The sequence below is a fragment of the Glycine max genome, chromosome 2 (genome assembly GCF_000004515.6).
Source record: "Glycine max cultivar Williams 82 chromosome 2, Glycine_max_v4.0, whole genome shotgun sequence".
NCBI classification, from domain to species: Eukaryota; Viridiplantae; Streptophyta; class Magnoliopsida; order Fabales; family Fabaceae; genus Glycine; species Glycine max.
In genome coordinates, this window is record NC_016089.4 from 14,802,262 (window position 1) to 14,828,140 (window position 25,879).

The window sequence follows — 25,879 nt, forward strand, 5'->3', positions numbered from 1 at the left end:
GCTAAATGTACGTTACGTTATATTTTAAAAAAAATACTGTAATAAAAAAGCATAATCATCTTAAGCAAACGGCCGTTACGTTACATTTAAAAAAATATTATAATAAAAAAGCATGCACCTAATCTCTATTTATTCATTTTGGTCCTCAAAATTATTTTATCATTGAATTATAATATTTAATGACTAATATAATTTTTAACGTAAAAAAAGAACCAATTTAATCGTAACTTTTAATGTAAAAAAATAACTAATTTGACATTAAAAATTCCATGAAGGAAAAAGGGTGGTTAAATTGAGTTTAATTTGAGGAATTAATCTACTTAACTCATTAAAACTAGTTGAGTTGGGATAGATGATTCAATCTCTCAACTCATATAATTCAACCAGCGTATAACTTGTAGGTTCAATTGAAATAAAATTAAAATTTATATCATAACATCATATAAACATATTTATTTTCTTTTATATTTATAAACTATTTCATTATATACTAGAATATTTGAAAATATAAATACATATTATATAAAAATATAGATACATGGTTTTTATTAAAAATAATTTCTTTTTTTTAAAATAAAAGTGTTTTAATAGGAATTCAACTTATGATCATTTATTGATATACAAAATAATAAATCACTAAAATATTTATTTTATTTAGTTTTAAAAATAAATTTTTTTGTTATATTAAATGAATTATATAAATTTAATAAATCTCAAAAAAATATATCACATTTTTATTCAATTTATTGTAATATTATCATCTATTATTTAATTTATTCTCAAAAAAAAATTAGATAACATAAATATCTATATATAAGACGAACATAATAACATAATGATGAGTTAGAAACAAATTTAATTTTCCATATCTAGTTAAGGAATTTAAGTATTAAACTACTTGTCTCAACAACTTTTGATAAAACTTGCATATATTTATTTTATTTTATTATTATACTAGTATTTAGTTTTATTCCTTTATAATTTGAATTTTTGCTTATGTTTCTCATTTTGTTAAAAAAATAAATCAAATATGAACTCGTAACCTGACAATTCATTCAATGTGAATTTGTAAACATAACCAATCACATATCACATCTTAATTTGAATAAAAAACTTGAAATAAAACAATAATTTTAATTTAGTTATAAAAAAACATAAAAAATATAACAAAACTATTATACCACCATATTTTTTAAAACAAGATTGGGTTGTTCTTAGTGGTGACTCTATCTCATCGCACCTTTAGACATGGTTAATCCTAAATTCAATAAATTAATTTAATAAATTTTATCTATTAACTTTCAACAAATAAACAACTTTCTGTTCTCGGTTAGTTATTAAACTTCTAACTAATTTTCAACTATTTTTACTGAATATAGAAAAGAATGAAGGGAATTGATTTCATTTTCAGCCTTGATAAGTTTTTGAAGGGAATTGATTTCATTTTCAGCCTTCATAAGTTTTTGAAGGGAATTGATTTCATTTCGAGCCTTGATAAATTTTTAATTGTAATCAACGGTTAATACTTGTTAATGTGATACGTCACGCATCACATAACAAATATTAACTAATTAAAATATCATTTGCAAATATTTATTGAAATACCATTTCAACAATTTTTTAATGATTTTTACCCAAAAAAATTTAAATATCTATATTTTATTTTTTAACATTTGGAAATAAAAATGATCATGCAAATATATTTTTGTGTTTAAATTTTTCAAAATTTATAGTTATTTATAAACACCCGTATGATGTTCAATGAATTTATTAATTCAAATATAATTTAAACAACAAAAAATTAAATAGAGTGTTTTCAATTTTTTTATACCACAATAAAATGAAGAGAAATTTAATTTTAATAATTTGATAGAGAAATCGATACAGTTAATGCCAACAATCAAGATTATTTAATATCTAAAACTATATAGCCCTCTAAAAAAATACTATGGAGAAAAAAATCTTTTTTTTGTGGAGTATATTGACTACAACAAATGTTCTCGGTGAATTCATCTTGCTTCAAAAAAAGTTATATTTAAACTTAGCTTTCAGTTAACCACTTATTGTATTGGTTTTATAAATCAACAACAGTGCAAGCAAAGCAGCTTTTACATATTTGTTAAAAAAAAAAAAAGAATTCTCACTTGTGGAGTATTAACAAATAGCAACACACTTCTTTTCATATATTATTTTTATTGAAATTGATTAAAAAAATACAAATTTATAAATAAAATTATTAAATAAGGAGTGAGACTCACATAATTTATAATTTTGAATAAATTTCAGTTAAAAGAGTGTACTTGTAGCATTTTCTTCTAACTTAGTGTATGTTCGAGTAATTATTTTGCAATATTGTTTTTTTTATAAAACTGATTTTGAAATATACTAATTTTATGTTTGAATATTTTATGTTAAAAGAAAGTTATCAATAAAGTTTAGTATAATTTTTAATTTAATGTAAATATTATTTAAATTTGAAATCAATTCCTTATCATAAGACTAAGTATAAAGTGCATGTTTGACCGTCAAAAGTATGTTGTATCAATGTTTGTTTATACGTCTTTCAAAGGTGGGATGCTTGCAAAAAATACTTTAATGATTGTAAAGTCTTGAGCTGAGACCAATAAATATAAATAATAAATGAGTGAACAATGTTTACATTGAGAATCTTGTACTTATTTGTACATATTTTGGTGGGTCTTGGACCTTATGAGCCTTGGTGGGTGATTATTATTTTAGGTAATTCATCTTTAACTGTGATTATGTACTTTAATAATGTGTTCTTATTATTGTAATATATGAATCGACATGACATAACTCTTACTAGTTGGTCTGATTGGACATCTTAATCGAATACCTATTATGTATATATGTATTGGTTGAGTAAATTCGAGTGAGAAAGTCTTTTATTAGATAAATATGAGTATTTGATTGTTGGGATATCTTAGTTGAATAACCTATAAGATATATTTGTGTTTTCATTTTATGACTCTTTTTAATTAAACTTTTCTTTTGTGTGTAAAAAGAATGCATGTTTGAATTATGGGTACAATTCAACTAAAAATACATTGAAATAAAGAGATATAAAGGAGTTTCTTATACAAAAGTTCATTAAGCAATCTCCAACAACACGGGAATAAAATATAGAAAAGAGTTTCTAATTCAAAAGTTTGTTAAGTACTCTCCAACGACAAAATAATGGTAATTCAAGTATAGCTATAAATATTTACCTAAAATTACAATAGGTGTTAGTTTAACATAATTTTAAATAATTAATGGAAATGAACATACATTTAATGGATTATCATATTTTTGTTATTTTTTTTGCTAGGGTAATGATATTGATATGAAATATTTATTATAAAAAATAATGATAATTTTTATTGGAGATCATGAGTGCTCATAAAATAAATATTACCCTTCCAATATGATTTATAATAATACACATGTTCAAGTTCAACTAATTTATCTAATTTTCTTAGTAAATGTTTTTTTATTCAATTTTTAGAATAATGTACATTACCATATAAATAAAAAGTTGTCATTGTATAACTAAAAGAGTAACTATATTAATTAAAATAACTATTTTTTATGACAGCATAAGAAAAGTCCGAAATGTTGAGTGAATTGCGAAAACAGTTAATGAAATTTTTTTAAATGATGTATCTATTTTGCCGCTTTTTTCCAGTCTTAGAAAGAAAGTAAAAACAAAAGGAAATGTATACAATGGAAATGGAAATGCCCAATCTGCAAAGTTTTTAAGTTTTGCTCTAAAAAGGTACCGAAAAGCATTTATTAACTGCTGTAGAATTAATTATGGAATTTAAAAAAGAACATTAAAAAAAACAGAATCATTTTATATTTTTAATAGAAATTTAATACAATTTAAATTGAAACAAAACAATTAAAAATTTAATGACTGTAAACAGAATAAAAAATTAATAATTTAAAGTTGAAAAACATTTAGTAACAATTTTAAACTTAAAAACATTTAATAATTGTAAACTTAAAAACATTTAATAATTATAAATTTAAAAACATTTAAAAGTTTTAATTTAAAAACATTTAATATTTTAAAATTTTAAAGTATTTAATATTTTGAATTTAGAAAACATTTAGCATTTCTAAATTTTAAAAGTATTTAATATATTTAATCAATAAAATTATGTACCAAAAAAATATTACCATATGCAAAAAAAAAAAACAACATACAATTTTACTAATGAGTGTTTTAAAAAACAATAAATAAAGAGCATTAATGCACTTTACTAAATACTCCTAATCATTAGAGAATAAACATTAATTAATTATTACATTTTTAGTAAATTTTTTATTTCTTAAATAACACCTGCCTTAACTCATCCAATAAAAATTAATCATAAAAGGAAAGTATTGGTGAAAGACAATGTTTAACCAAATAAGCATGTAGAATATTTTTTGATGATTAAGATGTAAGGTGAAGAACGTTTAATCTCTGATAAAGTAGTGTAAATTAAGATTCAAAAAGATCTTTATTAAAAAGATGTTTATATGTCTCCATAAGATCCATCTAGTAGCAGTGAGGGATTTTGCATAATTTACACAAGATTTCCTGGTTCAAATTTTATTGCTGCAATTGCACAACAATAATAATAAACAAATATTCATATTCAATGGTTAACCGTAGCTACCAACAAGTCATTCCCGAACTCGATCCTTTTGAGAAAAATTTCATAGTGATAAAAAAATATTTAATTGTAACTTAAATAAGATTACTTTGTTAATTTTTAAAAAATGCCTGTGTAGAAAAAAATATAAGAAAAAGGAAAAGGGGAAAATTAAGAAGAAGAAGAAGAAAAAAAAAACAAATGAATAAAACAAAAAAAGGTTGACAGAAGAGAGATACAGTTTTTACAGAAGTTAGGAGAGAAAAAGAAGAGAGTACAGATCTGTTTGACCAAAACCTCTTACAAACACATACAAATCAGGTTCCTATTCTGCTTCTCTAATCCTATTTTTTTCATATACAACAAACACGGATTCATTGCATCACCGTCACCACCACTTTCATCATCATAAAACATTTTTCATATAAATAAAATATATTCATTCATTCACACATCGTAATAATCATTATCTATCATTCTCTCTCTTTCAATTTTAGACAGAAGACTAAAAGAGTGAAGAGAACAAACAGAGCAATGGAAGGAGGAGGAGCTGCTCCGCCGGCCGACACCGTGATGTCCGACGCGGCGCCTCCGCCGCAGCAAGCGATGGCTATGGGGATCGAGAATATTCCGGCGACGCTGAGCCACGGTGGCAGGTTCATCCAATACAACATATTCGGAAACATATTCGAAGTCACCGCCAAATACAAGCCACCCATCATGCCCATCGGAAAAGGCGCATACGGCATCGTTTGGTACTCGCTTACCCTTTTTGCCTTTCCCCCTTTTCGAATCAAATCCAACCCCAAGTTCGCTTTTTTTTTTTTTTTTTTTTTCTCTTTCGATTCTGTCGCATATTTTTTTTGGAAATTTTGAGGAAAATATGTTATTTTTTTTTTTTTTTTTGGGAATGGAAGATGGAAAAATTTTGGGTTGTTTTTTGTGTTGTTTTTGTGTGAACAGCTCGGCTTTGAACTCGGAGACGAATGAGCACGTTGCCATCAAGAAGATTGCGAATGCGTTTGATAACAAGATTGATGCAAAGAGGACCCTCCGTGAAATCAAGCTGCTTCGTCACATGGATCATGAAAACGTTAGTGAGTGATGATGAATGAATGATGATGATTGCGTTTCTAGTATTTTTTTTTGGTTTGGTTTTGTGTGAACTGAATCTCAATCTCTTCTCTGTTGTGTGGTGTGATGTAATTGTCCGTTGTTGCACTTTAGATCCTCTGATTTTGTGTGTGAAGGCTTCAAATTCAATGGCCATTTGGTCCGTACAGTGTGTTTGTTTGTTCCTTTTCAGCTGTGAAACACTTTGAGTTTGAGGTAATGAATGATGATTGCTCAATGATGGGGGCCTGGGGGGTTGTAAACATTGTAGGCGACATCGTGATTCGAGATCAAAATGCTGCACCTGTATTAGTTTTATGTGGCATACTTGCATTAGCTTACTGGTAATGAACTTATTAACAGCGACAATAAGTTGCAATCAAAGGTGCCAAGTTGCAGGATGGTAATTCGTAACGCTTTAAGGGCATGTCGGAGTTGTGTACGAAAGGAAAATTGTTTTTTTTTGGTTTGTTTGATACCCTTGCACAACTTTTTTTATTAGTTTGTTGCGTTATCATGAATCTTGATGCAGTTCTTTTCCATTTCTGTCCTGTATTAATTAATGAATGCAATTTTTATTTTCTTAAATTGATTTGGCATTTGGTTATTTATGCTTCCTAAGATACATGTTACACGCGTTACTTGTTTTATTTGTGACATGGAGGTGCTTTTCTACAATTCCGGTTAAAAACGTTGCACTTACTGCATGGCTGCTCCTTTTTGTCTTGTTGTAGTTCCGATAACGAACAAAAAGGTGTTCATCCTTAGGTCATTTAAAGCCTGTACAAATCATATATATGTCTTATATTTTGTGGGGAAAAATACAGGTAGAGGGGGTTCCCAAATAGCTTTGTGATGGGATCTGCCACAGCTTCAGAGCATCAGGAGAAATTCTTAAATTTTTTTTTGCCTATTTTAATTATTGTCTAGGTGGTTGCAATCAGGGATATAGTGCCACCACCTCAAAGGGAGATATTCAATGATGTTTACATTGCATATGAGTTGATGGACACTGACCTTCACCAAATTATTCGTTCAAACCAAGGATTATCAGAGGAGCACTGTCAGGTACATATTTTTAAAATGATGGTATAAAATTAAGATGCCTTTGGAGAAATTTCTCTTTTACTTGCTCCTTTTCTTGTCTTTACCTTTACCTTCACCTTCACCAAATCTGCTCAGTGCTTTTTCTCACATCCTAATCCTATTGCACTAATACTGTAAATTGAGATACTAGGTAATAGAGGAGTTTTTGAGTTTCATCTTTCATGACTTGGGGAAAGGATTTGATAATTGTCTCATTTTTTATTTTGTTTGGTGAGTTTATTTAATCTTATCCTTGACAACAATCTTTTTTCTTGGCACAGTATTTTCTGTATCAAATCCTCCGTGGGTTGAAGTACATACATTCTGCCAATGTTCTGCATAGGGACTTAAAACCTAGCAACCTTCTCCTGAATGCCAACTGTGACTTAAAAATTTGTGATTTTGGACTGGCTCGTGTCACGTCTGAAACTGATTTTATGACTGAATATGTTGTTACAAGATGGTACCGTGCACCAGAGCTTCTGTTGAACTCTTCTGATTACACTGCAGCAATTGATGTATGGTCTGTTGGTTGTATTTTCATGGAACTGATGGATCGCAAGCCTTTGTTTCCTGGCAGAGATCATGTGCATCAGTTGCGTCTACTTATGGAGGTAATTTATTTAGAAGTCTTCATTATTTGAAGAAGTTCAAGAATTATTGATTCACATTTGTTTTTATGGTTGAAATGATTAACCTGCCAGACTTGGAACTAATGCATTATTAAAGCGAATTGAAATTCTATGGCAGTGTCATTCTGGAGTATAATTCAGGTTAAGTTTCAATATATTACGTCCATACTTGAGTAAAGTCAGACACTTAACCAAAATGATGAAATTCATGCCAAAATTTGCACTTGCTTTGCTATGTTTTCTTTTTCTAACCTTGTGATCTATAGTTCATCTTTGATGACAGTCTGCATTGAAATCAATATATAACAGATATGCTTCTTACTTTACAGCTGATTGGCACCCCATCAGAGGCTGATTTGGGGTTCCTGAATGAAAATGCTAAGAGATACATTAGGCAACTACCCCTTTACCGCCGTCAATCTTTCCAGGAAAAGTTTCCACATGTCCATCCTGAAGCTATAGATCTTGTTGAAAAAATGTTAACTTTTGATCCTAGAAAAAGGATTACTGGTAAGATTTCATTGCTTGAGGCTCTGTGTTCTGTGGTTAATGATGATATAATAATATCAATATGCATACTTTACAATTTTATGCTTTTTGACACCACAAGTACTTGTTAAAAGTCATCTATGCAAATCATCAATCATGAGTTGACAATTTGCATCTACCTTATCACACTTTTAGTTTTGCTGTTGAGATGCTACATTTGTATTGATTTTTATACTATATATCTTTCAGAAATTGTTTGTGCATGATTTTATCTGTTCAACTTTTTCACTCAACGTGTGACATTGCAAACCTATATTACTTTTCTTACATTTGGCTAAGCTTATCGACTAATATGGTGTGGCTTCTGTTTAGTTGGTTAGGCTTTGTACACTAGTATTTGCATGGTCACAACTTACAAGTTCAGTTTATGATATCTATTTCAATATTTAGTAGCAGTTTTTGTAGCTTCAATCAGTGTTTTGGAAATGGCTAACTTAGGGCCAGTTTGGTTTGTGAAAATGTTTTCTGCTTTCTTTTTCATTAGTAATTACAAAACTGCCCCCTATTTTACTGTTTCCTTTTTTCAGGATTTGTACAGGAAATGGTGAAAACATGTTTCCACTATATCCTTTCAAATCTTTGAATCAAGAAGTGAAAACAATTTAGCATTTTGTAATTACTAAGAAAAATAGAAAACAGGTTTACAAACCAAATTCACCCTTATAAAGCACAGTAATTTTGTAAATTGATCAATATCTAATATCTATAGGTTTCTTCTACTGAATGCTTTTGCAATCCAAGAGAATAGAAATTAGAACACAAATTTTCAAGAATTTAATATTGAAATGAGAACCAACTTATATGTGGTTGGTTGACTTTACATAGTTTTGCTAAGTAAAGGACAAACCAAAATGTTCATTAATTCTCAGCTACAATGAGACTTTGTTTAGAGCATAGTTGTTAAGTTCCCACAATTTCTTGCATATAATTGTAAGTTGCGTACCAAAGGAAGCCTTGCTTCATATCTGACACTTAGGAAAACACAATTCTGGGAGGCTCTGTACAGAGAGACAGCACATCTGCAGCCTCTATCTAGGCACTCCCTTCTTGTCTTCTTTTTTATTCAAATTTCCTTTCATCTTAGGAATTCAACACTGTTGAAACAGAGGAAAGAGTGGATGACAATCCCTTTGAGAAAACCGATCTCTAACAATACTTTCAGAGTTGTTTCTTGACATCTCTTGATCATGTCAATTTCTATCCTGCACTTCACCCAGTCTAATGGATTAAATTCTCTCCCTTTCCTTGCTAAACTGAAACATCACTTCCTAGTCGGACTTTCAAGTCCATAATTATTTTTTATTTCCAATTATGATTGACAAATACTGGAAAATGTCAGGATTAGCCTGTAAATGAAATGCCAAATGCTGTTAATTGAGGGTTAGCACTTGGTACTAGTGCTTACATTCCTTTGTTTGGCTGGTTTTGCAGTTGAAGATGCACTGGCGCACCCGTACTTGACATCTCTGCATGACATCAGTGATGAACCAGTGTGCATGACTCCCTTCAACTTTGACTTTGAACAACATGCTTTGACGGAGGAACAGATGAAAGAACTGATATACCGAGAGGCTCTAGCATTTAACCCTGAGTATCAGCAGTAGTAGTGATAGTCTTGTTGTCATTGGATTTGGATCGTGTGATGTTTGTGTCCATAGATCAAGGGATTTCATTGTGTATATATATCTATCATCTGAAACCAGATGATCTTGGAGTTGAATTATTTCCATCAGAGACATGATTGGTAGACTGGAACAATCGTAAGGTATTTGTATTGGCTTATTTGCTTCATATTATTATTGTCCAATTCATTGGCTCCAGCCAACTGATAAATCTTTTCTTGGTCTCAAATTTGTGCTTTTATGGATTTGAAGTCATCTCTCTCTCTCTGAAGCATAACCATGTTAAAGGTTATTTGTTCTGCTTACATGTATAATTTTGTTAACACATTTATCTTAACAATTAAAAATAAGTTTAACCGGCGAAGTAAAAGAATGCTGGTTTATGGTTAGACTAAGAAAAACTAAAAAAAAAAAGCAATCAAATGAAAAGATTGATTGAAAAAATTGATCTGTTATTTGTTCTCTGATTTTTTTCACTGGTTGAACTTTTAGGGTGATTTTAAGCCTAGACCTTGATTGATATGGAAGTCAGTTTGGTGGTTGAGCAACCTCTATTTAAAACGTTTATTTTTTGTCGTCATTTATCCTTCAATGACATTGTTGATTGATTATAGAAAATTGTCATTGAGAACACTGTTAGAACCAAAGTTAGAAACTTGAGGCGTTGAAGTTACCTTTTGGGGTTGAATCATTTCCAGTTTGACTAATTCTTGACCAACTATTTTATCTCCCTAATTTCCTGTATACTTCAACTGTAACCAAGTGACCCGATTCGTTTCCATCCAACCAGTGGAATTGACTTATCCAGTCTAATTTTTAAAACGATGCAAATAAACACGTCTTGAACAAAAAATGAAGCAAGTATAGAGTAATCAACCATTGCAAATTACTGAAACTATTGCTATATTGCCTATTTTTTTTTTCCTAGAGTGCGTACACAGCCAGTCTATTTACTTTATAGACGTCAAAACCCAAAAGCGCCTCCATCTCACACATATTAATCAAAGACAAAATAATCTTTTTGAAAGAGAAGAGAATACAAAATGACATACAAAATTACAAATCTGTAAAGAAAGAATACGTTGATCATAGAAGTAAAGCTTGCCATAATTTACTATTTGCATAAAATGATTTTTTTATGATACACAACCAAGTATTCAAGCACTATTCACTCTTGACGTTCCCAAAGAATCTTGAAAGGCGAACTGGACCCTCGTCTTCACTAGCGCTTCCAGCATCCTTGCTTCTTGACTTGGACTTCTTTTCCTTCTTTGATCTCTTGGACCTGGACTTGGATCTTCTTGACCCTCTTTCTTCTTCATCGCTACTGGAAGAGTCTGAGGATGACGAAGAGGAGCTAGATGCAGAAGATCTTCTTGAATGCTACAAGAGTAGAGGTAATGAGAGGATGCATAAAACTTTTTACGTTCATAACAAACGGATAAACCAAGTGTCAATCAACATTGTTTGGCTCATTGACATCTTTCATCCAATAATTCAAGATAAAACCAAAGTCAGGTAATTTAACATAAAGCTGGTTTAATGCAAAATAATAAACAAGCCAACAGTAGCTACAGATCAATTAAAAACAGTGATTTATTCACTTCCAAAATAAATTGAAGGTTTTAACCAATGACTTGAGTCAGACTCACACTTAGATAAGTTAATGTTAAGGCATAGTCATCGGTGTAAAGCAAATGGTTGGGAGAAAAGGAATACTTTAAATTAAATCCATTTAAACTTCAAAGGAAAAAAATAAAAGAGTAAAACCTGACATCAACTTCTTTCAACCAAAAAATAATCATTTTCATCATAACCTTCAGTCCAAACCTCAAGGTGATAAAAGATATTACAAAAGGTATATTACAACCAAACCCCTTGATGTTTCAGTCATTTTCAATTTTCATACAAGATTATTTTGTAACACAACCTTCTTGAAGCGTGGGTTCTATATGTCACGTGAGAAGTAACTCAGTAAGAGCCTTAGAAGAAAGGTCACATAGCTTTTCAACTTGCTTGACTCGCTTCTAGCACTATGGAACACCGAAACTCATATTTATATAACTTCAGGGAAGAGGGGGGTGTTACAAAAAAATTTTATACATTAAAGTTGAAAATGACTGAAACATCCCGGGTATTATTTGTATTTTATCCTTTCAAAAATTTAAAACAAAAGATACAAAAGCCTCAAAATTTCCAACATGAATGCAAACAACTTATACCTACACTATATTTAGTCCAAAAGCATGGTTGCTGAAAACTGAAAGCAAAGACAGTTAGTTTTTTTTTTTTTGAACTGCAAAGACAGTTAGTTACTAGTTTTTAGTTACAGAAGTTAAAGAGATAGTTACACCATTATTCAATTTGCAAACCAAACCATAAACTTAACATGAAGCTTTTCATTTCATCTCCAGAAAAACATAAATGTCTTGGAAATTAAAAAGCACCTTTCTCTTTCTGCTGCTGTGCTTCTTTGAAATTTTGTCCCTCTTATCTGCAAGTTAGAATATGCAGTCTCATTAGAAGCTGGGATCAGGAAAAGTGCTAGCAGAACAAACCAAGTTTTGGCAACTTTACCAGACATACCTTTCACATGTTTAGACTTACTATTAGAGTGATTTCTTCCTTGGGAAAGCTTACGAGCCCTTTCAGCATCTAGTTGAGCTCTGTACTCTCTCATCATCCTATCTGCATCTGCTTCCAATTCCCCTTTTCTCAATTCTTCTTCCTAGTACAAATGAAGTCAAATGTATGATATAGAGAACAAACAAACACTGCTATTGCCCAAGAAAATTGACACACGGAATAACAAGCATTGATATTTAGGAAATAACTAGTAAACTGGGGAAAGAATGCAAATCCAGAATGTTAGCCACACCAAAAAGATGCTATAATAAAATATCTACCTTGGGAATGAGAATGATCTGAAATAGCTTTTGGGGGACCAGGGAGTGACTTAAACATTCATATATAAAAAGCATATAAGATTGTACCTGATGGCCCCTTAATTAGTTAATGAGAAAGATAAAAAATTCTTAGCTGCTAGATTGCAAGTGTCCTTAATGGATTGCTTTCCCAGTGGCTACTAAAGCTAGCTACAGATGCTTGCTCTTAGTTATGGTGTGGCCAAATGACAAAGACTTTCCTCTTTATTTTCAACATTACAGTCGCCTATCTGTACTGTTTATCATCACATGACAATGACCTCCCTTGTTCATTAACACTGTTAATATAGACACAACCGAAAGTCAACTGTGTTGAAAGGGTAGCCATTGCCCGTATGAAATTAAAAAGCAAGGGAGTTTCATATGACATCTTTGGGGAGGTTACTGGAATTTTTCCCTAAAAAAAGTTAACAGGTCTAACAATGATCCCTAATAAGGGGGTTACTGTAATGTATTAATAAATAGTAAAGACAACTACGATATAAAAAAAAGCACTCTGTCATTTGGCCATACAAAAGAGAAAAATATAATATTCTCATACCCTTTAATTTGTTGAAATGGACGAATCCACAAAGGAAACCAAAAAGAAGAGGAAAAACATAACTTCTAATGAAAAAATATATAGTATATCATATTTATAGGAGAAAAAAATACACATATGAATTATATTTTCTTTATAATGTTTTTCAAGTTATATATATTTTAATTTTAAGTAAAAAAAATTATTTTTGTAAAGAAAAATTCTTAAGATTGTAATCTGTAAAACATGTTATCATAATAATATATAGAAATATTTAACAATTTGTAATAAGTTTTTCAGTTGTGAAAATATTTCACACTTTTAAGTAAAAGAACTAAATTCAACCTCCCCAGTGAGGCAATGTTAGTTTTTACATCAGCACATGAGCACAATATAACCATTTCACTACGATGAGGAAATGAATACTTCTTGTACATGTACAAATGACAAAACATTGCAGGGTTGTTCAACAAAATCTAATTACTATATTAGAAACATTAAATGATAAAATAAAATTTATGATAAAAACATGATGAAATGAAAATGAGAAGGAAATAAAAGATAAACAAAATTGTTTTGGAAAATGGGACAAAGATAAGACGCAATTTACTGATTTAGGACTGATCTGATCTGAAATCTAGAGTAGAGCATATGGAATGATGAGAAAACAAAACCCCCTCAAATTCACAGCAAGGTGCAAGAGGATGCATGTAGTAATGTGAGTATGTTCTAGACAGTAGACAGTAAAATATAAACAGAGATAGTAATGCATAGATGCTAAAACAATGATATAATTGAAGCACAATTCAAACCAAAAATGACATGGATTGAAATAATAAAAGGCTAAAAGAGTATGTAGCTTGGATAAGATTAAGCAGCAAACAATGGATGTTTTTTAAATCAATTAATTCTGATTAAGAAGTACAGTGAGAAAGAGCATTCAAGGTTTTCAGAAGATTACCTTTTGCTTCATTTTGTACTCCTCCCAGGTAATGGTGTGAGAGGTGTTAAGGCTAGCCAAACGAGCTGCATGCCATTCTGGTGAATGAAATGAACCATCCACCTGCGACAGTCCTCATCAATATTGGTCCAGGGTAAAAAAGAAAGCGATGCAGCATTCAAGCATTATAAAGCATTTTAATCCTATGGTATAATATATACAGGAAGCCAATTATGAAGACCATGGTTGCAAGTGTTCCCTTCAAACAAACTCATACACCTTAGTTATGAAATTCTACACCAGAACATCCATAATAGTTATGTAAGATTCTTGGATAACAGAACATCCATGTGTATCAATTGTTAATTCATTGCTCACTTAGTATCAGGGTTTTAAAAAACAGACCGTGAAGCCGCAAAGTCAAGGTTTGTGAAGTGTACTCGTGGGTACAATGCAACCGCAGTTGTGACTGCATTGGTTGCATTTCTTCGCAATTTCTCACAATATCAAGTAATACAGCAATAATGCAACTGCAACTGCAATTTAAAATCTTGAACATGGTATAGAAAAGGTTCACTTCCATTAACAACTAATATTTTTTAGAAAATAGATTAAAATAAAAGATCAGGAAAAAGTGCTACAACTTTTGATTCAAGCTTGAGCTTAATGTATGGCTGCACAAGTTATCTTTTTCCAATGCTTGCTTTTAGACATCACACTAAAGTAGAAAATCCTAAACTTCGTGTTGAGGAACGATGCTTTAAAATCAAAGAGTTCCCAATATAATATGAGCTAGCAAAGTTTTGAAATTGAGATTGAGGCGCACCATCCGGCAACTCACAAATTGATGTAATTTTGAGATTGTCAAGTGTTAGCGATGAAAATCAATTCCAGAATACCGTAAATTGCGTGCCAAACACAGTCCAAGAGTGTAAAATCCAGCACGAACACTTTTATTATAATCACGTGCGAAACTCTTCATTGGAAATGTTTTGGGGGTTACGTAGCGCGAAGGGAGATCCGTGAGAAGACAGAGAATAGGGGATATGAAATGAAATGAGAAAATGTTAGGGTTAGGGTTAGGGTTAGGGTTAGTATGAAAGGGTACAAACCATGCCGTCTTCAACCTCGTCGGGGCCGGCGGAGGCGCCGCCGAGCCTGGCTCTCTGCATAGCTTTGTAGGCTTGGTTTTTTCCCATCCTTATTCCTTACTCTGCAAATTGATTCGCTAACACAAAATTCGCTATATGATCACTCCACAGGAGTCGGAACCTCGAAATTAGGGATTCAATTTCTAAATCTCGCAGCGTAGCTCCTTCGCTGTCTTCGTTCGTTTTGTTTGTTTGTTTGGTTCCACCTTTATCGTCCTCTTTCTCATTCGCAGACGCAGAAACCACATCTTTCTATATGGGCCCCCGAGTTTAACATGCGGGCCATTGCTTCTTGCACCCCTCAACGGTATACCTACCTACCTTCTCTCCTGTACCTCTGCCTCCTTCTCCCTTCGTCAGACATATTATGAGCATTAGTTCATGATGGTAATGACAAACCCAAATAATTTAAATAATATTTATATTAGCCTGATCTATGATGAGAAGATTTCATAATAATCATTGAAGTCATTATATTTCTTACATGTTGAAGATATAGGCTTTAATATCATCAAATATGATCTGTAACACGTGATAATAAAGATAAGATAATAATTGGACGTGTAATATCATGCTGATAGATGTTAATGATGTAGTCTCTCTTACATATGGAGTTATGTTATGCATAAATTCGTGCGCGCACACACATTGCTATAGTATATTTAAAACAATAAATTAAATCTACAAAAGTATAGAAGATTAAATATTAAAACATAATAAATAAAATTAGAGTAGGGATAGTTGACACTAAATGAGAATTCAGAAAAAAAAAACGTGTAGAAATGAGTTGAGTTCATAGCTTGACTCTAATACAAACTTATATTTTTTACTGGTATTCGACCGGAACCAAACTTATGAGCAGTTGTTAGCTCAGTTTCATTTAAAATTTTAACTATTTTAGATATTTTTATTTATTTATTCATTTACTTTGTATAATAAAATTAATTTAATAATCAAAATCCTGAACCAGACTCGCTACCCTTTCATCGCAGTCTCGCATCTTTAGTTCTCCGTCTACCCTTTCATCGCAGTCTCGCATCTTTAGTTCTCCGTCCTCCGCTGCACTTCCGTCGCAGTCCATTCCTCTCTCTCTCTTTGACCACTCACTCTGTCTACGTAAGTAACTCTCACCTTTCTTTTATATTATTATTATTTCCACCAATTCGTTATCCCTTGCTACAATTCCTGATGCAGCAAATTGAATTCTGTTCCTTACTAAAGAAAATTACTTTATTCATATAGATCTCTGCTAGGGTTCGCAGTTGTTTGGTATCTATCTCTGCAAGCGCCTCTCTCGTCCTCATTGCGTTTCACATTCTCTGCCAGGTATCTATATCTATCTCTGGCTCTCTGCAATTTGAACTTTCAACATTATTACTCACTTGTTTCATTCAATTCATTGTTCCTAAGTTAGATTTTTATGTCCCTTTAGACTATACTGTAAGTAAAACAGTCACATATGTATGACAGAATAAAATTTTGATTGAGAATGCCATGTAGTATCACAAATTTACATCTACATCATCAATACTTGATCCCAATTTGAAACTCTACAATTCAATCAAGTCCTTCATCTCTTTATAAACATCATTACAGGCCTTTCCATGTTTTGTTAGAATACATTAAGTATAATTGTCACAAATCAGTAAGCCCATGATAGCCTTTAACGCAGATCCTGAAACCATTCTATGAACTAATCAAGTGTGGAACAATGATGATGAGAACTGCTTCTCAGAAATGGGGCTACATTCGGATCATGGCTGGTACAATCTTTGGAGGCATCCTTGGATTCTATGTCATGCACCGCCTTGAAACTAACTACAAGGTTAGCATAGCATCACTCTCTTCTCAATTGCTTGTTCTGTCTCTTCAAATTTATGGGTTTTTGAATTACCCAGTCGAGGGTTGGTAGCATAATCTGAAACCCTTTTTCCCTTCTCTTCAAAGATTGTTTCTTTTTTCAAGTGTTTGATGTGGGTATACTTGTGTTGAGTACAGGAGAAAATGAATGAAAGGCTGAGAGATTATGAGGCTGAATTGAAGAGGAAGAAGGATGAGAGATTGAATGAGTTAGAGGACTCCTCCCGGTTTTGAATCATTGTTTTTTTACTTTTTGATGTAGTCCTCCAAGTTAGAGGCTTTCTACATTTGATTAATAAAGTTAATTGGAGACAATTGTTTCTAGTGCCATTGACAGTGATTTCTGTATAATAGAAGATTTTTCCTTTAACAATGAGTAATTTGCCGCTTTACATATACTTTTGAAAGGTCTTAAAAGCCTCACTATTAACTCAATCTGATAAAACTCAAATTTGCGTCTGTGCTTCATTTTGAAGATACACTAAGAAAAACCATGCATAGTAGAGGAATATGAACATAAATGATTAATGTTTGACTGCCATGGCCATTAAATGGGTTCTGATCAATTTTTTTTTTTGATGTGAGGGTTCTGATCAATTTATTTTCTTGCAATTTGTTGAATATATGGCAATAGCATTATTCTAATTCAAACAAACCGATCCCATATTTTTCAATGATTCAGGGTGTGTTTGGCCCAACTTAATTTCAGTTTCTTTTTTCCTTAAAAGAAGCATTCCCAAACAATATTTACAAAAAAGTTCTTAAATTTTAAGTGACTTATTTTATAGTGTAAATTTTATAAAAAGTAGCTTTTAGAAAAAGTTGGTCAGAGTAGCTTTTACAAAGCTTAAGCGGAGCTTATTTTGTTAACGACTCTCTTCGATTCTTGTTACAGCATATTTCACTTTACTTTGTTTTGTTTTCAATAGTGCCCCCAGCATTCCATGCTCTTTGTCTCTAAGATCTTCACCCAAAGCCAAAACCTCTGGTAAAAAAAATACATGAAAAATTGGAAACGCGGAAACTTTGGAACCACAACCGTAAATTGCACATAAGAAACAAAATAAAATCTGAGAAGATGTATGGTGTATGAACTATGAAGATTATTATATGTACTATTTTTTTTATCATTATATGTGCTAATTTGGTTTTAAGATAAAAAAATAAAAGTTAACAAACAATTTTTACTTTTTATTTTAAGCTCTTTTACTTTAACTTAGTAACTTATAAGTCAAGATTAAGTTGTGTCAAACATAACCTCTAAAGTCAAAACATAAGTGAACAGGAAACTGTACAAAAAATCAGAGTTAGAGGTGCTCCTTCTCAAGAATCGAGCAATGACTACGATACTACTTAAAAACCTTAATGCCATAATCTTAATCTATTTGTACAAATAACAAAAACCCATAAAAATATCACACATATTTGCTTGAATTGACAGTATATGACATCAAAGTAAGAGAGCTAAAATCAAACACAACATAACCAGATTTAGATAAATTTTGAAAGAAAAAGAAACCATAGTGCCTGTTATAAATTGTCCAAACAAAATTTTATAAATTAGACGAATTCTTAGAGCCACAAGCCTTGCTACTACTAGTTCGTCTTGCTATAGCACCATGTGGAAACCATTTTCTTCCCTTGCTTTCATTTCCCCCCTCTATAACATCTTTCTCTTTCCTCTGATTTCGTGTCCTTTTGGCTTACAACAGCTCTTTAAACCTTTTGTTCATGACGGCTTTGGCTCGAGAGCCACGATGCATACTTCGACAAGTTCAACAAATATTGTATCATGTGTCTTTCACTAATTAGACAAATTGTGAATATTGAATAAAACACAGGAAATTAAATCCCCATGTCTAGCTAAATGTTCAATCAACAGACAACTTGAAATTTAAGAATAATAATAATAATATGAAATGATATTAGCATCATATGAACCCCTGAAAAAATTGTTTCTAACAAGTAATATTTGTTGTCGGTTGTAGTTAAGAGTGCAGTTTATGAAGAGAGCTCAATGCTTGCACACTGCACAAAGATGTAACATTTACATGATTTTTATATACTAGAAAACACATTTAAGTGCAGTTTATGACGAGAGCTCAATGCTTGCACACTGCACAAAGATGTATCCATTTAGCCAACAGTAGGTAAAAAATATTTTGTTAAAATTTAACATGAGAATATTCCCATATATGACTTATCAAATTTTTTGCTTATCATACAACAATACGAGCCGAGGATGTTGAAATGAGTTATGTGGAAGAACACATAATCAATGGCTTTACCACAAAATGCAATTAAGGCTCAAAATGTAATTAAACATTTTTATTATATTTATAATTTGAAAAATGTTTGTTTTTACAACTATTTATAAAAATATTAATTATTTTTATTTAGTTTGAATGATCTCCCCCCTATTTTTTTACCTTTTATAAAAATATTCAAAATAAAAAATAAATTTGAAACATACTCTTATTACACTTATTTTAGGAAATACTTTAAAATTATTTTAAAGTTATAGAGAAAATTATTTTACTCTAAAACAAGAACTAATTTATTTATTTTAGTTATACTGATGTCCCGTAAAAACATGAGTTTAATTTTAATGTACAATGAGTATAAACTTTTTACATACATAATAAAGTATAAGGGGATATCAATGTATTATAATTAAATTCTAAATGAAATATTTTTTTATATATTTATAGAGTAAAGAATTTTTATATTATTATTTAATTATAAATTAATATGCATGATAAATTTATTAATTTTTTGATACATGAATATATAAAAATTAAACTATTTCTAAAGATAAAACTAAAGATTTTATATTTTGGTGTAGAAAATTGGACCAATGTAAGATCCAAATCACCAAGCCCATAACATTAAACACAGATCCTCAAAGAGAAACCACTCTCTGAACAAATCGGATCATCATAGGTACAATCATCGGATTCTATGTTTATGCATTGTCTTGAAACTAACTAGAAGGTTACCGTAACATCTCTCTCTTCTCTCTTCAAATTTATGGGTTCCTGAAGCTACCCAATGGAGGACAAGTGGGATAATCTCAAGCTTTTTTCGAGTGTTTGATGTGGGTGTGTTGGCGTTGAGTACAAGAAAGAATAAATGAAAGGCCGATAAATTATGAAAACGTGTGGTTGTGCTTCATTTTGAAGTTGCACTAAGAAAAAGACATGCATGGTAGACGAAAATGAAAATAAAGTTATGTTTGACTTCCATGGTGATGCTGATTAAATGGGTTCATCAATTTATTTTGTTAGACACTATAAGAAAAATGATTTATGCTTACGGATAAAAACTATCACTAGATGTTAAAAATGTGTAGGTAAATATAATAAAGACTTTGTCCTACGGATATTTTGGCCGTCAACTTTGAGGGGACGTACAGTGACAGATTATAGTCTGTCAGTAGAATTTTTATCTACAGATTTTCTTTAACCTACAATTATATTTAATTATCATTGTATATGATTCCTACAATTCACAAAGCGCGTAGGTAAAAGTCATTAACTTATATCTACAACATCTAACTGTAGGTAAAAATATTAACTTGTACCTACAACATTCAGTTGTAGGTAAAAGTCATTAACCTATGCCTACCATTGAAAGACTGTAGACACAAACCATTTACTTATACTTATAGGCTTTAATCGTAGGTAAAAGTCACGAAATAAAAAACTCACATTGCTCGTTATTTATTGAGATGCTTTATGTTTCCAAATTATTATTAATATTATTATAAAACAAAATTCTCTTATGATATTTCCAAGTACATCGCTTCTCTTCTAATCATAATCAAAATTTTGTACTGCCTTTCACAAACCAAAGAGGCTTTCATTCATTTTTTAAACATTGAATCTTTCAATAATCTTGTATCTTCACAGAAGCTTTAGGTCTTTTTACATGTACAAACTGAGCATTGACAAGGTTTTTCTCAATGACTAGTTGAAGAAAACCAAGATAAAGAGGAAAATGAACAACACCAACAAACCCAATATCATCATGATCCGGCCCTTTGCACTAGCCTTCTTCATGACCATTGCCTTTTTTTTATAAATTGATTTTGAAATATGACATCCAGGACCCAAACCCAAACTTCCTTGTTACTATCTAGTAAAAACATAAAACTTCAGAAGGAAAACACAATAAAAGAAACAATGCCCAACCTTTCAAAAATAAGAAATATGGTACAAAGTTTGGAGTAGAGAATTCATATAACATGTAGCTCCCTAGTTCTTAAGTCCAACATAACCAATCTCCTGTTTTGAATCATAGGTCCAGTAATCTCTTACACAGTTCATAGTAACAAATTTTAAATTCAGTGTATCTCCAAAGTGCTCACTCACTAGTATTGTCTGGTTCAACTGATGTGAATCTCTTACACAATTCATAGTAACAAAGCTGAAAGCTCTGCATCCAAACTTAACAGCTAATAACCACATGATACAAGATAAGGGGATAATAGTATAAAAAGAAAATATTAATCATTTATTGGACAGTAAGCATTTGATAACTAACATGCTTTGGTAATTGGTATTATGCAGCTAAACCAATTTTATTAATTTATTTATTTTCTATTTGTGTCAAAGAACATTTAGAACTATTTATTATATATCACTGAATAGCTGAAGAATTCTACATTCTAGAAATTGTTTACCTCGCCTCCAGAAGAATTTCTCATTGAAGATTTCACTTGTTACCTCAAGAGAAAAATGCCTTTGCAAGTACTACATGTGGTTGACAACTTGACATATTTAAACACCTTTTTTGATAATATAAGTTGCCTATATAATGTGGCTTAAGAGCTCAAAGTTTCAGCAGAGGATCAATAGGAACATAACTGCCAAGTTTAACCTTTGATTGAAGGAAACATTTGAACTAATTCATAATAATTTCATATCAAAGCAAAATTATTGCAAATAAGATTAACAATTAGTTTTCTCATACTGTGAAGAGCTTCCAATGTCAATTAGAATTCACTCTTTCCCCATCATCAGATCTATATATTCATATTCCCTTGCACAAAATCAATTAAATTAAATCCCTAAATACAACAAAATCTTACGTTGATTTCACTTTTCACTCAATTAATTAACCTAATTCAAATTCATAACTACGAGAAGAAAGTGAAATAGATAAATTACAATACCAACAGGATATAGGGGAGATTTTTCCCAGCAAGATTTGCAAATTGAAGCATCGTATCTGAGGGTTAACAATCCGTCTGAGATGATCTTTCTGCAGAATTTGTCTTTATGCTTGTAAATTTTATTCTTCTCAACGAACTTGCAGAAATTGTAGCTCAACATCACCACCATAGAAGAGAAATTCGCCTCTGGTTTACCACTTGCAGCTCAAGTATCTATTGTATTCTTAGCTTCTTTATGTAATTTATGCTTTCCGGTAGCTAGCAAGACAAGAGGTAAGAAAATAGTAATTATGTAAACATCAAAGTAACACGTGTTTCAGTACATGGACAACTTTCACTTTCAACTAAACATCTTGATTCATCTAATGAACAACTTGCACTCATACTAATTAGAAGACATTTAGGCCTATTAAAAGAGCAAGCTCAAATTCATCTTAGAATGCTACTATGGGAAATAGAAAGACAAGACAAACACACTTTTAAGTTCAACAACCTTCATAGTTTTGGGTGTTTTAACCATCCCACTCTTAACTTTTCCCAACCCCATTATGCTAAGCTTGTTAAACCTTAGAGTTTAGTTTATTTAGAAGATTTTACCCTTTTGGTTCAAAACACTCTAATTAAATTTAGGTCCAATTAATCAACAGGATGAAGCCCAATTTTTTCACAAATAATCCAAAACTCTTCATGAAATAAAAAAAATACAGCTAAAAATAAACTATTGAAATTGCTTTGCACCTTGTTCCAGACAACAAGGCCATTGGATTCACTGCCAATAAATTTCAGTCCATAGAATGCTTTTTGACTGCACTGCTTCCTAATCTCTCAAGCCACCAACACCGTGTTAGACCCACCTTGAGCTCCCCTGATAAACATTTAAAACAACTACGGTCAAACCAAATATGTAAAAAGAGTCTCGTAGGACAAATGACCAAAATAAAGAAACTACGGATGGCCCAAGCACCCGAAAATATCCATTATTTACACAAGAAAACAATTAATAAAGTTAGTTTGGAAAAGTTTTTCAATAAGCACTTGTAAGAAAATGAAAAATAAATAAGGAGATACAGTTAGCAAAACTTCTCTCACAAGTTGAATTTATCTTATGTACCTCTATTTATGAATGAGTTAAATGAAAGTGCTTCTAAAAAAGTTGAGTTGCATAAATTAATTTCAAATTATGGGAGAAATTGGATTCAAACTTGCTCAAAATGCAAGATTCATAAAGTTTTGAAAAGATATTCTTGTGTTGGCCACAACACTGACATAAATTAAGATTCCACCTAGCTCAATGTTGAAAACCAATTGGGTGTAGAGAAATTATATTTTGTGGGAGCTATTTACAGAAGTTAACATGCATTATGCCTAGTGGGATCCGAAAGTGTTCTCTCCACTGTAAGTCATGTAAAGAAAGCCATCTTGATCCTTATTTTCTTCATAAATAGTAGACATCAATGCAGTTGCAACAACAAGGGATTTAGTACATAAAATCATTGCTATAAAGGTTAAAAAAAATCATTTGGCATGACTGGATACTTACCAATTAGAGGCAGATTGTTTTGATGAAAACAAAAATAGCCTTCTCTGCACTGAGCTTAATCCTTTTGCAGATAACATAAAAAAATGGCCAATAGTCAAATCAGTAGGGACAAGGTGTCTCATCATCACAACAAGAAGAGAACTAATTGAGAATCCACTAATGCACAAAATAAGATCAATTATACACATTGATCAAAATTAAGTATAATGCACAAAAATAGCCTTCTTTGCACTTTAAAAAAGACTACACAAAATGTAATACTAAAATTGATTCTTGTAGTTCTAAATCTTTTCTAACATGATTCAACAATATGCAAAACTACCATCTGTAAAATAAATTGATATGAAAGTTATGGATGTTGGATTGCATGCATGTATTGTACTTGTGCATAAGAGCCTAGGGAGGAAAGAAGAAAAGTATGCAATTTTTTTCCTTTACCCTTATTGACAAATATTGATCCTAGGCTGAGATTTTCATGGGCCTGGATAATGCATTTCTCAATGCCATCAACAATGACATCAAAGGACTAGTGCACAAATCCAAGAGAAGTTACAATGTACACAACATATTGGAGATAACCCCCAGGACCAGCATGCGTGTGAAATATCAAAATCGCCCAAAAATAGTTCATGCTCTATTGAGAGAGCATGTTGGGAACAAAGTAACATATATATAGCTTGAAATTTCTTGAAGAAAAAATAGGGACATGAATGATTGGCATCGATACATAATTCAAACAGGGACATAAGTAGCAACGTAATTGAGGTAAAAGTTAAAACACAAAGCTTTATCAAATGAAAAGTGCAGCTACATAAATCAAATTTTTAGACATTTGTTGTTCATCCTCATTTGATATTTTATTGTCAAAATAAAAGAACAATGTAGCCAAATTATCAATTTAAAATTGAAGTCAAAGTTAGAAACATCTCAAACAACTTCCCTACAAAATGCTTTCTAAGATTTCATATGTCTTTGATAAATTTTCTTAGAACAATATGAAGTTTAGTTTTAAATAGAGCAGGGGCAACTACCACAAATGTTCACTTTGCAATTGTACTATATAAAACGGGAGCAAGCTATGTAAAGTTCATAAGCCACACGAACTGCCCCTGAAATCACACAAAGCAACACCTAATCGAACCGCAAACAACGATCTCACCGCATCCCCATCCAGTAAACCCAAACTCACTTTTCAACCACACGCAAATTAGAATGAACCTTAACATTCCACCAAACCAAATCAGAGAGGGGAAGGCGGGGGGGGGGGGGGGGGGGGGAGATTAACCTCTGTTTTCCAAACTTCAGCATCGTCGACCTCGGAGGCTTGGACCACTGGTGTCATTGGTCTAGAACTCGAACCATGTTCGGCTATCTCTTTGTCTCTCTCCCTTAGTCACACTGCTCTGTCGTTGTTAGAGCGGATCTTAATGCTGTCGTAACACCTCACGCAGCTAAAATTGTCCACCCGAACAACAACGGAGGGGAAATCCTTCGTCGAGAAAGCCCGAGCCGCCGCAACGGGCTCCGATGCGATTGATTTTTATGATTCAGATGAAGGTCCAAAACAAAATGTAGTAAATTAGGGTTTCAAAATTTGTGCGATCTTATCACAGGGAAGAAGAACTTGGTTCGTTGCTTGTGTGCGTGGGAGAAAAGAATGAGTGCATTTCAAACGTAGGTGCAACTTTTTTAATTTTTAATATGGATTTATTTTATGGGATTTTACCTACACTATGTATTTGTAGGTATTTGTAGGTAGAAACTTTTTAAATTTTATCTATAGTAATGGACCATATGTGTAAGTTTTATAAAATTTTACCAACACCAAATAATCGTAAGTAGAAGTTATTTTGAGTTTTACTTATATCAAATAATAATAGGTACAAATCTTTAAATTTTACCTATGACAAACAATAGGTATAAGTATTTTTTGACTTTTAGTTACAATAATTTATGTCTATAGGTAAAAGTCTCCGTAGGCATATATCATTTTTCTTGTAGTAAGAATATATTGAATATATGATTCTAATCAAACCAGTTCCATGTTTCAACAATCCAAAACACCGGCTAATTGAAAACTATACAAAAATCAAAAGAAG

The 25,879-nt window shown here is 31.5% G+C and overlaps 3 protein-coding genes and 1 long non-coding RNA gene across 8 annotated transcripts; 2 read left to right on the forward strand and 2 right to left on the reverse strand.

Annotated features, from left to right (window-relative positions):
* Positions 1-4,814: 4,814 nt before the first annotated feature.
* MAPK2 (mitogen-activated protein kinase 2) lies at positions 4,815-9,877 on the forward strand. 3 transcript variants are annotated; one of them, NM_001248497.3, is made up of 7 exons: positions 4,815-4,967; positions 5,144-5,401; positions 5,610-5,739; positions 6,690-6,827; positions 7,127-7,459; positions 7,807-7,987; positions 9,458-9,877. In NM_001248497.3, the coding sequence occupies exons 2-7, from the start codon at positions 5,181-5,183 to the stop codon at positions 9,628-9,630; spliced, it is 1,176 nt and encodes a 391-aa protein (NP_001235426.1). In that variant the 5' UTR covers positions 4,815-4,967; positions 5,144-5,180; the 3' UTR covers positions 9,631-9,877. The 3 variants fall into 3 exon arrangements, with proteins under 3 accessions (NP_001235426.1, XP_006574474.1, XP_040862540.1); XM_006574411.4 differs by having other exon boundaries at positions 4,820-4,967; positions 5,148-5,401; positions 9,458-9,859; XM_041006606.1 differs by having other exon boundaries at positions 4,957-5,401; positions 9,458-9,859.
* A 768-nt stretch (positions 9,878-10,645) lies between these two features.
* Positions 10,646-15,591, reverse strand: LOC100817273 (uncharacterized). 3 transcript variants are annotated; one of them, NM_001255431.3, is made up of 5 exons: positions 15,166-15,385; positions 14,075-14,176; positions 12,235-12,376; positions 12,096-12,142; positions 10,649-11,031 (listed from the first exon to the last, which is right to left on the reverse strand). In NM_001255431.3, the coding sequence occupies exons 1-5, from the start codon at positions 15,250-15,252 to the stop codon at positions 10,813-10,815; spliced, it is 597 nt and encodes a 198-aa protein (NP_001242360.2). In that variant the 5' UTR covers positions 15,253-15,385; the 3' UTR covers positions 10,649-10,812. The 3 variants fall into 3 exon arrangements, with proteins under 3 accessions (XP_040862361.1, XP_040862365.1, NP_001242360.2); XM_041006427.1 differs by having other exon boundaries at positions 10,646-11,031; positions 12,096-12,376; positions 15,166-15,591; XM_041006431.1 differs by lacking the exon at positions 15,166-15,385 and adding an exon at positions 14,953-15,159 and having other exon boundaries at positions 10,646-11,031; positions 12,096-12,376.
* A 567-nt stretch (positions 15,592-16,158) lies between these two features.
* On the forward strand, positions 16,159-17,444 carry LOC113000416 (uncharacterized; the record flags this gene model as incomplete). Its single annotated transcript, XM_026127052.2, has 4 exons — positions 16,159-16,320; positions 16,447-16,530; positions 16,877-17,029; positions 17,203-17,444. Coding segments are annotated over 4 exons (495 nt in total), but the record flags the coding sequence as incomplete, so codon positions are not given.
* Positions 17,445-21,117: 3,673 nt separating this feature from the next.
* On the reverse strand, positions 21,118-25,416 carry LOC102661956 (uncharacterized). The gene is made up of 4 exons (XR_001384703.3): positions 25,066-25,416; positions 23,781-23,841; positions 22,979-23,105; positions 21,118-22,498 (listed from the first exon to the last, which is right to left on the reverse strand). It is a non-coding gene; the product is annotated as an uncharacterized lncRNA (long non-coding RNA).
* Between the last annotated feature and the right edge of the window lie 463 nt (positions 25,417-25,879).